Source organism: Nomascus leucogenys, chromosome 3 (assembly GCF_006542625.1).
Source record: "Nomascus leucogenys isolate Asia chromosome 3, Asia_NLE_v1, whole genome shotgun sequence".
NCBI classification, from domain to species: domain Eukaryota; kingdom Metazoa; phylum Chordata; class Mammalia; order Primates; family Hylobatidae; genus Nomascus; species Nomascus leucogenys.
This window is the reverse complement of record NC_044383.1, coordinates 29,481,898-29,495,542: the sequence shown is the minus strand read 5'-3', so window position 1 is coordinate 29,495,542 and position 13,645 is coordinate 29,481,898. Positions and strand designations below refer to the sequence as shown.

General features: G+C 37.0%; 1 protein-coding gene across 1 annotated transcript in view; it reads right to left on the bottom strand.

The window, feature by feature from the left end:
• CFAP43 (cilia and flagella associated protein 43) overlaps window positions 1-13,645 on the bottom strand; it is a 99,461-nt gene that overhangs the window by 1,212 nt on the left and 84,604 nt on the right. The window contains exons 32-37 of the mRNA XM_030807387.1: window positions 12,960-13,173; window positions 11,815-11,927; window positions 10,367-10,526; window positions 2,833-2,997; window positions 1,030-1,110; window positions 246-399 (exon numbers count right to left, since the gene is read on the bottom strand). Of these exons, the coding sequence (XP_030663247.1) occupies window positions 246-399; window positions 1,030-1,110; window positions 2,833-2,997; window positions 10,367-10,526; window positions 11,815-11,927; window positions 12,960-13,173 (887 nt within the window). The remainder of the gene's footprint in view (window positions 1-245; window positions 400-1,029; window positions 1,111-2,832; window positions 2,998-10,366; window positions 10,527-11,814; window positions 11,928-12,959; window positions 13,174-13,645) is intronic.

The window sequence follows — 13,645 nt, the reverse complement described above, 5'->3', positions numbered from 1 at the left end:
TGGGTACTATGCTCAGTACCTGTGTGACGGAATCATTCCATACCCCAAACCTCAGCATCACACAATATACCCAAGTAACAAACTTGTACATGTACTCCCTGAATCTAAAATAAACGTTGAAATTATTTTAAACAATGTATTTTTAAAGAAATGCTGATAGCTTTTTAACTATTGTATACATTTTAGGATTACTGATTACTTTTAAAGAAACCTACAGTTGGTTAAAGAAAAAAAAGCATGCTTACCCATTGCATTACAGATGTCTTTTCTCTCTGAGACAGCTACCAACTCTTCTCGTAGATTGCAGCTTAGGGTATAATTTGCTATATCTTTTTGATTGCTGAACTTTCCAAGTTTTTTGAGTAGTTTCTTGCAGTTTTCCACATTCTTTTTGTGGGTCTGAAATTTTTGTTCCCATGACACCCCACAAAATTAATTTTGAAAAATGTAATTTATCCTATAAAGACATTATTCTTATATTTTAAATACATTATCATCATTAAGATAACATCTTACCACCATATCTGTAGTGCCTGGCATAGTAGGCACTCGAGTTATTTGTTGAAAGGTAGAATGGTATGTTAATAACAAATTTTAGAAAAAAACATTTTGTATATTCTTAAACTGAGAGAATATTTTAAAAGCTTGAGATTGCTTTGTCTCTAATATATGCTACATGATAAAAACTGACCATTTTTATTCAGTGATGATTAAATAAAACCTTTCCAATGCCAAGGAAAGACTATCAACACTCCTATTACATCAATCCTAACCTAATGTGAAATAGAAAATCCACTCACACTCAGATATGTCCCCAGGGATTAATTCTAATATTAAAGGAAGTGCTTAATTTTATTTCATTGGTTACGGTTGCAAAGACTACTTAGGGACTTTTAATTACCTCATGAATACTAGTAAATAACCAAGATTTTATTAGGGTCTAGATAAATTCATGATTTGAAACACTATTACTTTACTCAAATGATTTACAACTGTTAGGATATAATAACCAATGTCTTTGAGACTTACCTTATCTAAAACAGCAATGGTTTGTTCCATTATTCCAATCTGAATACTAATCAGAGCCTCATAGTTTGGTTCATTTAGGTACTTTGAGATTAAAAAAAAAAATGTAAGGATATTTTTCTCTCTTTCAATAGATAACTTTATTTATTTATTTATTTATTTTGAGATGGAGTCTCGCTCTGTCGCCCAGGCTGGAGTGCAGTGGTGCAATCTCGGCTCACTGCAAGCTCCGCCTCCCGGGTTCACGCCATTCTCCTGCCTCAGCCTCTCCGAGTAGCTGGGACTACAGGTGCCCACCACCACGCCCGGCTAATTTTTTGTATTTTTAGTAGAGACGGGGTTTCACCGTGGTCTCGATCTCCTGACCTTGTGATCCGCCCGCCCCGGCCTCCCAAAGTGCTGGGATTACAAGCGTGAGCCACCGTGCCCGGCAATAGATAACTTTATAAAGGTTGTTTTAGCTTTGAAAGTTACTGTTTTTCATAACAAATATCTATGTAAGTTAACATTGATTCGGCTTGGCCAGGCGTGGTGGCGTACGCTTGTAATCCCAGCATTTTGGGAGGCTGAGGCAGGTGGATCACCTGAGGTCAGGAGTTCAAGACCAGCCTGACTAACATGGTAAAACCTTGTCTCTACCAAAAAATACAAAAAATTAGTCGGGTATGGTGGCACATGCCTGTAATCCCAGCTGCTCGGGAGGGTGAGGCAGGAGAATTGCTTGAACCCAGGAGGTGGAGGTTGCAGTGAGCGGATATCACACCATTGCACTCCACCTGGGCAAAAAGAGCAAAACCCCATCTCAAAAAAAAAAAAAAAAAAGATTGATTTGGCTTTTGTGCCATAATATTTCCCTGTATTTAGCCATCAATACATTCATGTACACTAATTATTACATCAAAGCACCAATTATTACAAATGCCTACTTTATTTTCTCATTCATTCATTTATTCAACTCACCAAACATTTAAGTGTTCCACTTGCATCCCACATTAACAAAGTCCTAGTTAAAGACACTGAGGGAGATACAAAGATAGGTAACATGTCCTAGTCTTCATGGGAAAATGATCACATAGATAGGATTGGTTGCCAGAAGCCATGTAGAGTGTCATGCTAATTCAAAGGTGGTTTGTAATGAGATGGAATTTCTCCAGGCTTGGGAAATCAAGAAAGGTTTTATGAAGGAGAAAGTGGTATTTAAACTAGACCTTGAAAAGTAGATTTGGGATGTACAAAAAAGGCAAACTAAGAAGAGCTGCTGGGAGGTGAAAACTATAGAAATGGGGCGTGGCTTGGAAGCCACAGAACTTGGATTAGTTTGTAGAAGTGATCGTTGAAGTTGGAAAAACAGAGGACATCACCCAGGGAGAGGTATGGAAAGAAACACAAACAGCTAAGGGCAAAATCTTGAAGAACAGCTATATTGAAGTGTTAGAGGCAAAAGAGAATCCAGTAAAAGAGGCAGAGTGGTATGACATGTTGGAAGAAAAATTAATTTGGGGTGACGAAAGCCAAAGGAATGAGAAATTAAGATGGTTAAATGCTACAGAGAATTGAAGGATCACTGGGTTTGACAGGAAATCCTTAGTGAGCTCTGAGTAGAATGATTCTACTAAATGGGTCATGAAGAACTGGAGGCTGCAAATGTAAACTACTGGAAGAAAAATAACTCACAGATATATTTTGAAACACTCCTGGCTTAAAATATGCTTGATATCACAGAGGCTTCTTATTAAATACTGGTTAAATGAATGAATACATTAATGAATAAAATTAAAACTATGTAGGGGGGTAGGGAGAATTTACCTTTTGACGATCTCTTGAAAAAAATAGCATCTGAATATCCCAAGCCTTCTGGTTTAGATCTTCCCTTTCCATCTCCATTTTCTTATGTTCCCACTCAATCTGAAGTATTCTTTTGTGTACGTCTTTACTTTCCATCATGCTAGCAACTTTCTTTTGTCCTTGAGTCTTTAAAAAAGTACATTAGATATCCATATAATATGATTCTGCATATAGAACATAGAATATTTAGGCCGGGCGCGGTGGCTCAAGCCTGTAATCCCAGCACTTTGGGAGGCCGAGGCGGGCGGATCATGAGGTCAGGAGATCGAGACCATCCTGGCTAACACAGTGAAACCCCGTCTTTACTAAAAATACAAAAAATTAGCCGGGCGTGTTGGCGGGCGCCTGTAGTCCCAGTTACTCGGGAGGCTGAGGCAGGAGAATGACGTGAACCCGGGAGGCGGAGCTTGCAGTGAGCCGAGATCGCGCCACTGCACTCCAGCCTGGGGGACAGAGAAAGACTCCGTCTCAAAAAAAAAAAAAAGAACATAGAATATTTGAGGCTGAATGCTATATTTGAAAACACTTGGATCACAGAGATAATTCTATCTTCTTTTTAAGAAACAGACATTAAAAAATGGCTTCTTGGGCAAAATCTGATCACTATAAAGCATGATAGTCACCAAACAGAAGGGATTATAAGATACATTTAAATAGCAGAGCCAATTTACTTTATATGTCAACAATTAGGCAGGAACTTTTTTTTGCCATCACCCAATCTACCAACCTATATGCATTTGTATCCCTACTCATTGTCCTCCCACCTGATGCTGGGTGTGGTGTCTCATGCCTGTAATCCCACCACCTTGGGAGGTTGAGGCAGAAGGAATGCTTGAGCTCAGGAGTTTGAGACCAGCCTAGGCAACAGAGGAAGACCTCAACTCTATGGAAAATCAAAAAATTAGCTTGGAATAGTGGTGCACGCCTGTGGTCCCAGCTACTCAGGAGGCTGAGGCAGGAGGATCTCTGAGCCCAGGAGGTCGAGGCTGCAGTGAGCCGTGTTCATGCCACTGCACTCCAGCCTGGGTGACAGAGCAAGACCCTGTCTCAAAAAAAGAAAGAAAGAAAATAGAAAAACGATAGTCAATGATGAAACCAAAAGTTGGTTCTTTTAAAAAATCAACAAAATTGACAAACCTTTAGCTAGACTGACTAAGAAAAAACAAAGGCTCAAATTGCTAAAATAAGAAATGAAATCAAGAATATTACTACCAATATTACAGAAATTAAAAGGATTATAAGAGAATACTATGAAAATTCTACGCCAACAAATTAGATAACATAGATGAAATAGAAAATTCCTAGAAACACACAAATTATAAAAACCAATTCGATAAGTAACAGAAAATTTTAATAGACCTAAAACAAGTAAATAATTGAATCAGTTATCAAAAACCTCCCAAAAAAGAAAAGCCCAGGACAAGAAGGCTTCACTGATGAATTCTATCAAACATTTAAAGAAAAATTACACCAATACTACTCAAATGCTTCCAAAAAATAGGAGAGGAGGGAACACTTTCTAATATATTATATGAGGCCAGCAGTACCTTGATACCAAAGCCAGAGAAAGACATCACAAGAAAATTACAGACCAATATCCCTTATGAATACATACACAAAAAGAAAAATGTTCAATAAAATACTAGCAAACTGATTCCAGCAGCACATTGAAAGGATTATAACTATGACCAAGTGTCATTTATCCTAGGATTGCAAGAGCAGTCTGCATAATCAAACAATGTAATATACCTCATTAACAGAACAAATTTAAAAACTCACATGATCATGTCAATTGATGTAGAAAAAAAAATTGACAAAATCCAGCACACTTTAATGATAAAAAAAATATGCAACAGACTTGGAATAAAAGGGAACTTCCTCAACATGATAATGGGAATTTACAGAAAACCCATCATAACTTCATACTCAATGATAAAAGACTGAAAGCTTTCCAACTAAGATCAGGAACAAGACAAGGATGTCCCACTTTTTGTCACTTTGATTCAACACTGTAATAAAAATTCTAGCCATGGCAATTAGGCAAGAAGAAGAAATAAAAGGCACCCAAACTGAAAAGATGTAAAACAATTTATATTCACAGATTAATGAGTCTATATATATAGAGAAAGTCATATGGGAATCCACAAAAACCCTACTAGAGATAATACATAAATTTGGCAAAGTTGCAGAGTATAAGATCAACATGCAAAAATCAGTTGTATTTTTATACATCACCACTGAAAAATCTGGAAAAGAATTAATAAATCAATTCCATTTACAATAATACCAGAAAGAAAAAACCTAGAAATAAAGTTTATCTAAAAAGTGTGTGTACAAAGAAACCTACAAAATATTGCTGAAAGAATATAAAGATTAAATAAATGGAAAGTCATCCCATGTTCTTGGATCAAAAGACTTAAGACAGTACTCCTCAAAGGAATCTATAGATTTAATGCAATCACTGCCAAAATTTCAATGGCTTTTTTTCTTCAGATGGAAAAACCTGATCCTCAAATTCATATGAAGCTGCAAAGGATCATGAATAGCCAAAACAATATTGAAAACAAAAAGTTGGATGGCTAACACTTCCCTGCTTCAAAGAAGAAAACAGGGACTGAGGCCAGGCACAGTGGCTCACGCCTATAATCCCAGCACTTTGGGAGGCTGAGGCAGGCAGATCACCTGAGGTCAGGAGTTTGAGACCAGCCTGGCCAACAAGGTGAAACCCTGTCTCTACTAAAAATACAAAAATTAGCTGGGCATGGTGGTGGGCGCCTGTAAATCCTAGCTACTCAGGAGGCTGAGGCAGGAGAATCGCTTGAACCCGGGATGTGGAGGTTGCAGTGAGCCAAGGTCATACCACTGCACTCCAGCCTGGCAGATAGAGCGAGACTCCATTTCTCCATTTCCAAAAAAAAAAAAAAAAAAAAGAAAAAAAAGAAAAGAAAAAAGAAAACAGGGATAAATCTTCATGACTTCAGATTTGATTCTTAGATATTTACTTATTTTATTTTATTTTATTTTTTGAGACAGAGTCTTACTCTGTCACCCAGGCTGGAGTGCAGTGGCGCCATCTCGCCTCACTGCAACCTCCGCCTCCCAGGTTCAAGCAATTCTCCTGCCTCAGCCTCCTGAGTAGCTGGGATTACAGGTGCCTGCCACCATGCCCAGCTAATTTTTGTATTTTTAGTAGAGATGGGGTTTCACATCTTGGCCAGGCTGGTCTTAAACTCCTGACCTCAGGTGATCTGCCTGCCTCAGCCTCCCAAAGTGCTGGGATTACAGGCATGAGCCACCGCACATGGCCTGATTCTTAGATTTAACACCAAAAACATAAGACAATCCATAGAAGGGGATAAAATATTTGCAAATTATGTAAGGGTTTAATATCCAGAACATATAAAAAACTCTTATAACTCAACAACAAAACCCAATTTGAAAATGGGCAAAAGACTTCAGTAGTCATTTGTCCAAAGATATACAAATGGTCAACAAGCATATGAAAAGATGCTCAATGTCATTAGTCATTAGATAAATTTACATCAAGAATAAACCCACTAAGATGGCTGTAATTAAAAAGCAAGCAAGCAAACAACAAAAAAGAGAGAAAATAACAAGTTTTGATAGGGACGTAGAGAAAGTGAAACCCACATACTTTGCTGGTGGGAATATGAAATGGTGCAGCTACTATGGAAAACAGTTTGCAGTGCCTCAATCAGTTAAACATATAATGACCATACGATCTAGCAATTCCACTTCTAGGTATATATCCCCAGAGAACTGAAAACAGGTTTTCAAAAACTTGTGCCTGAACAGTTATAGGCACCACAATAGCCAAAAGGTGGAAATAGCCCAAATATTCACCAGCTGATGAATGGATAAACAAAATGTATATCCATAAAATGAAATATGATTTGGTCATAAAAGAAGAATGAAGACTGATACATGCTACAACATGGTTAAATCTTAAAAACATGCTAAGTGAAAGAAGCCAGAAAACAAAGGCCACCTATTGTATGATTCCATTCATACAAAATACTAAGAATAGGCAAATCCATAGAGACAATGCAGATTAGTGGTGTCCAGGGGCTAAGGGAAGAGGTGAATGGGGAATTATTGTTTAATGAGTGTGGGGTTTCCTTTTAGGATGATAAAAAATGTTCTGAGGCCGGGTTGGGTGCCTCACTCCTGTAATTCCAGCACTTTGGGAGGCTAAGGCAGGAGGATCGCTTGAGCCCCGGAGTTTGAGACCAGCCTGGGCAACATGGTGAAACCCCATCTCTACCAAAAAAATATAAAAATTAGCCAGGTGTGGTGGCACATGTCTGTAATTCCAGCTACAGAGGTGGGAGAATGGCTTCAGTCTGGGAGGCGGAGATTGCAGTGAGCTGAGATCATGCTCCGGCACTCCAGCCCAGATGACAGAGCCAGACCCGGTCTCAAAAAACAAAAAACAAAACAAAAGAAAAATGTTCTGGAACTAGATAGCAGTACTAGCTGCACAACTTTGTGATGTATTAATTGCCACTGACTTGCACACTTTAAATGGTTAAAATAGTACATTTTATGTTATGTGTATTATACCACAATAAAAATATCTCTAAAAAACTAAGTTACAAAGCAATCAACACACCTAGATCAGAGATGACGGGTGTTAGAACTATCAGATGGGAAATTTAAAATAATTATGACTAATTTCCTTATAAAGAGTATAGCATGGAACAGTGGAGAAAAAGTAACTTTATAGTAAAGAAGCCTGACAAAACACTACCTCAATTCAGGTGGTCAAGATTCAATAAACAGTGATGACATGTTGATAGCATGTATCCTTGAAATCATGTGCTGAGAGGGCATCTGTGTTCTCTTTCTCCATACTCCAGGTGAATAGTGATAAATACATCAGAGAAACCACAGTTGAGGCACATTCTACAAAATAACTGACTATTACTCTACAATAAACTGTCAAGGTCATCAAAAACAAGACAAAACTGAGAAACTGTCACTATGTAGAAAGAAATGACAACTGGCCGGTGGCACGGTGGCTCACGATTGTAATCCCAACACTTTGGGAGGCCGAGGTGGGCGGATCACCTGAGGTTGGGAGTTCGAGACCAGCCTGACCAACATGGAGAAACCCCGCCTCTACTAAAAATACAAAATTAGCCAGGTGTGGTGGTGCATGCCTGTAATCCCAGCTACTCGGGAGGCTGAGGCAGTAGAATCGCTTGAACCCAGGAGGGAGAGGTTGCAGTGACCTGAGATAGTGCCATTGCACACCAGCCTGGGCAACAAGAGCAAAGCTCAGTCTAAAAAGAAAAAAAAAGAAAAAAAAAAGAAAGAAAGACATGACAACTAAATAAAATGCATCCTGATGAGATCCTGGAACAGAAAAATGACCTTAAGTAAAAACTAAGGAAAAGTGAATAAAGTTTGTACTTTAGTTAATAATAATGTGTCAATATTAGTTCAATAGTTGTGACAAATGTACCATACTGATGGAAAATAATAAAAATATAAGAAACTGGATAAGGGGTATATGAGAATTCTCTGTACTATCTTTACAACTTTTCTAAAACAAAAATTTTTGGAAAGGATAGACAACATGCATGAACAAATGGGGAATTTCAGCAGAGGGATGGAAACTATAAGTTAAACAGAAATACTAAATGTAAGTCTATCTATCTATCTATCTATCTATCTATCTATCTATCTATCTATCTACAATAATATGGTAACAGATATTTTGCCTTTGATGGGCTCATTATCAGACTAGACACAGCATAAGAAAGAATGAATGAACTTGAATATAGGGCAATAGAAATTACCCAAACTGAAACATAAAGAGAACAAAGAGTGAAATACAATGAGTATGGAATATCTAAGAGATGTGGAACAGTATCAGACAATCTGACACGTGTGTAATTGGAATCCCAGTAGAAAAAGAGAGAGCGAACAGGGCAGAAGAAATATTCAGAGATAATCAATGAGAATTTTCCAAAGATAATGACAAATATCAAATCACAGATTGAGGAAGCTCAGAGAACCTCAAGAATCTCATGCACACATGTGCATACCACCCCCTATCCCCACCTAGACACATTGTGTTCAAACTGCTGAAAAACAAAGATAAAAAATCTCAAAGCCAGACACATTAAATTCAGATGAACAAAGATAAAAAATATACCAGAAACCTTGTCAGAAACTATCTAGATGTTCAGAAGAAAATGAACATCTTTAAAATGAAAAGAGAGAGAGAGAGAGAACAAATGAACGAACCTGGCAATCCAGTGAATCTAGCAAAGTATCTTTCAACAATGAAGGTGATTAAAAACTTTTTCAGATAAAGAAAAATGGAGAGAATTCATTACCAGCAGGCTTGTACTTCAATTAAGTTAAAGGAAGTTCTTTAAGCAGAAGGTAAATGATACAAGATGGAAATTTGGATCTACACAATGAAATAAAGATCTTTTGAAATAGTGAAAATTAAGGTAAATAGAAAACACCTCTTTTCACATTTTTATTATTCTAAAAGATAATTATCTAAAGCAAAAATAATACCAATATGTTTTGTGTTTATAGCATTTGTAAAAATAAAATGTACAGTAGCATTATCACCTAATTCCCAAATAGCACAAAATCCCCAAATATTTAGAAATTAAATAACATGCTTTTAAATAACTCATGAATCAAATAGGAAGTCACAACAGAAATTAGAAAATATTTAAAAGAAAATTAAAACACAAAATATTAAAATTTGTAGAATACAGATAAAATAAAGCTTATAGGGAATTTTTTTTTAGGACTCAATTATACCTAAAGCTTATAGAGAAATAACATTAAATGTTCATATTAGAAAAGAAGTAAGGTCTGAAATCAACTAACTAAGCTTATCTAAGATTATCTTTGCCTGAGTAGGCTGGGCCTAACAAACGATGGCATACTAGAATGGACATTTAGCTCTGTGATCCTTCTTGAACCTTAGAATTATGGAGGGAGCTTTTGAAAAATACTCATCCTGGGGGTGGGGTCTGGGCACATTTATAAAGTTCTTCAAATGATTCTAACAGTTAGGAAACCACTGACTTAACTGAATTAAAATTACTTATGAAAATGGGAGAATAATGTAAAATATTTGGTACAGCAGGCAATATGTTTTGTCTTTAAAAAAGTATAATTGGCCATGTGCAGTGGCTCACCCCTATTAATTCCAGCACTTTGGGAGGCCAGAGCAGGAGGATCACTTGAGCTCAGGAGTTTGAGAACAGCCTGGGCAACATATTAAGACTCTGTTTTCACAAAAAACTAATTTTAAAACAATTAGCTGGGTGTGGTGGTGTGAACCTGTACTCCCAGCTACTTGGGAGGTGAAGGTGGGAGGATCTATTGAGCCTAGCCAAGGGTTAAGGCTGCAGTGAGCCATGATTGTGCCACAAGACTCTAGCCTGAGTAACAAAGCAAGACCTTGAATTAAAATAAAAATAAAAAGTGTAATTACCCGAATCACAGAATTCAAATCTTCAATTATGTTCTTGTTGATGAGAATTGCATCAGAATACTCCAGTACTAGCTGGAAATTTTCCAGTTCTACTTGTCCTTGTTTAAGAAGAATTTGAATTGTCAAATTCAACTGGAATCTCACTTTCTCTTCCTGTAATCTAAATTGAAAAGGACTTCAAAGCAAGTAGTTGTAATATATTTCAAATTTCACCTATTTATCTGAGAATATAAAAATCAAATCAGCTAAGGAAAACATGCTGGAGATTAGTGTGGAGAATATTTTCCTGATGATGAGCTTTCCTAGAGGTCTCTCTGAAACCTCTTCCTATTGATGCAGAATTACACCTGGGTTGCTCAAAGAATGGTATGGACAGAAATACATTTCTAGATTTTTACTTTAGGATTAAGAAAAGATTGTATAATTTTGACAGTAATAAAAGTAAAGTAAAAATGAAGAAAATAGAGACGCTTTTAAATAACAAATCTGGCCAGGTGCAGTGGCTCATGCCTGTAATCCCAGCATTTTGGGATGCCGAGGTGGGTGGATCATCTGAGGTCAGGAGTTCGAGACTAGCCTGGCCAACATGGCGAAACCCCATCTCTACTAACAATACGAAAATTAGCTAGGGGTGGTGACAGGCACCTGTAATCCCAGCTACTTGGGAGGCTGAGGCATGAGAATCTCTTGAACCTGGGAGGTGGAGATTGCAGTGAGCTGAGATCATGCCACTGCACTCCAGCTTGTGTGACAGAGTGAGGCTACATTTCAAAATAAATAAATAAAATAAGATAAATAACTCTATTAAAATTCTGAACTTATTTATTGATTTCTGATACTATACTACAATATTTAATATGTAAGTTACTTAACAAATCTATTTCTGGGTAATTCATATCCTCGCTATAGCCTAGATCTAAAAATGATGTGCAACAATGAATTTGGGAACATCAGAGAAGTATTTATCAATGAGGCTATAAATATAGCCAAAAAATGAAGCAAGGACTTAAATGTCTTAATCACTTAGTAAACAACAACAAATTCCCCTAAAGAAAAATATATCAGTTGGCTGGGTGTCTACATGGAAAGTTCTTAGACATCTGCTTAATTTTCCACACGGTTAGCTTATATGCCTTGAGCCCCAAAGTACTGACTGGAAGAAACAGGTTCTTTGCATTTTTATGTGGAAGGGGCCGACTTAAAACAATACTAAGATTTTTCTGAAACTTGCTTATTTGTAATAAGAGCAACAAAACGTGGGAAATTTCCATCCTGAATCAAGGTCTATGTAACAAAGCACACTTTTTAAAATGGAAATTTTAAAGCACAGTGCTGGAAGGGAGATAGCTGTAAAGCAGTCAGTAGGCATTCTCTCCAGTGATAACACAACCTGATTTAGCCCTAATTAGACTTTGAATAGGTGAACATGAAAGAAAGCTTCAAATTACAGGATGAGTTCATGGAACACTCTCTCAATCTCCTGTTGCACCTTCTCTTCCTCCTCAACTCTCTTCCGGAGGAAAGTTGCCATTTCCAATAAGTCAGCGGCTTTCTGCTTTACCTAAAGAAAGCGAGCCAGAAACATGTCTGAACATATGGAGCTTCAATTTTAGACAACATACATCTTTTAACTTTTTAAATTTAAAAACCTTAACAGGTCTACCTTCCAAAGAAAGTAATAAACATTTAAATTTAAATGTCTAAAACTTACATGGTATGTAACAATTTGAACGATTTGAAAAGTATCAAATTTGCTTCTTGGTGAAAATCAAGTATGCAAGCAACTATAAATTCTTTTATATCTTATTTTTAAAATTTGTTCTCATCATTTTAAGTGAAATTATAGAATCATAGGTACTCTAACAAAAATATGCCAGCCTGATGCATGTGGGCATTAAATTTAGGGAATTTGGGGTAGTGGTCAAGAAGCAACAAGAGGAAGGATTCTCTTCCCAAATAAAGACACTCTTAAATTTTTACTCGTTGCTACATTCTAGCAAAACTATAAAGTTGGTTCTGCTTAGCCAAATGTAATTCTAATCTATGCAAAATGAGATAACCTACAACAGTGCTGTCCAAGAAAAACATAATGTGAGCCATAAACGTGAGTCACATATGTAATTTTAAATTCTGTAGTAGCCACATTATAAAAAGTGAAATCAAAGAGATGAATTTAATTTTACTAATATATTTTAATTCAATGTATCCAGAATATTATCACTTCAACCTATAATCAATATAAAAATATTAATGAGACATGTTTCTTTTTGTTCATACTAAGCCTTCTAATGTGTATGTTTTCCACTCACAGCACATCTCAATTAGGACTGGCAATATTTATTTCAAGTGCATAATAACCACTTGTGGCTAATGGACACTATTTTGAATGGCACCAGTTTAAAAGCAACAGGCCTACACTTAGCCTTCAGTAGCACCAGGGTTAATATAGTATTTCATTATCTTATTACTATGACCAAATACTACCCTAGCAGGAAAACCTAAATAATTAGCTTTTTCGGTTACACTGACCAATGTAAACTATGTATTTGATATTAGTACACTAAAAATTAAATTAAGTTAAAATAGTATATACTTTCTGTTCATTTTCCACTTTTGCTCGTCTTGTCATGCAGAAATGATTCCAGACCAAAGGGTCCAAGCCTTCTGGCATGTTACTAATATTGTCCAACTCATCCATGGCTTTCATTAACTGGGCAAAGGCATCCTTATTCAACTTGCCAGATCCTGGTAGTTCTCCAAAAGGGACAACACTGGTTGTTTCTGAGTGCGTTTTCTGTTTGGAAATCCTGGTATTACCAAGAAAAGCCCATCAACATTTCACATTCTCACAAAAACATCAATGTGAAACAATTAGGCCCTTAGCACAGGCATAACACATTGTATGGCTCTTCCCTTTGGCATGTGTCGGCTGGTAGGTGGGTTATTCCACGGATAAAGGGATCCACTTTGCCCTTCCTCCATACTCTCCAGGTTCTCAGACGTGACCTTGGCTAGACTACAGATGTCTCCAACTATTGTCAGCACTGACAGACAGTTGTACCTGTGCTAGGACACATTTCCTTTCTGTATACTGTAAGCAGGCAAATAAATCAACCCGTCGTTTCACCTCAGCCTCCCAAAGTGTTGGGAGTACAGTGGTGAGCCACCACCTGGCCAACTCTATTTTTATCTACATTAATAGATTAGTTTCATTTCCCTGTGCTTCAGCTGGAAAGGGAAGAAGGGTACAAAGATTTGGGCGAGGCACTCACTATCAAG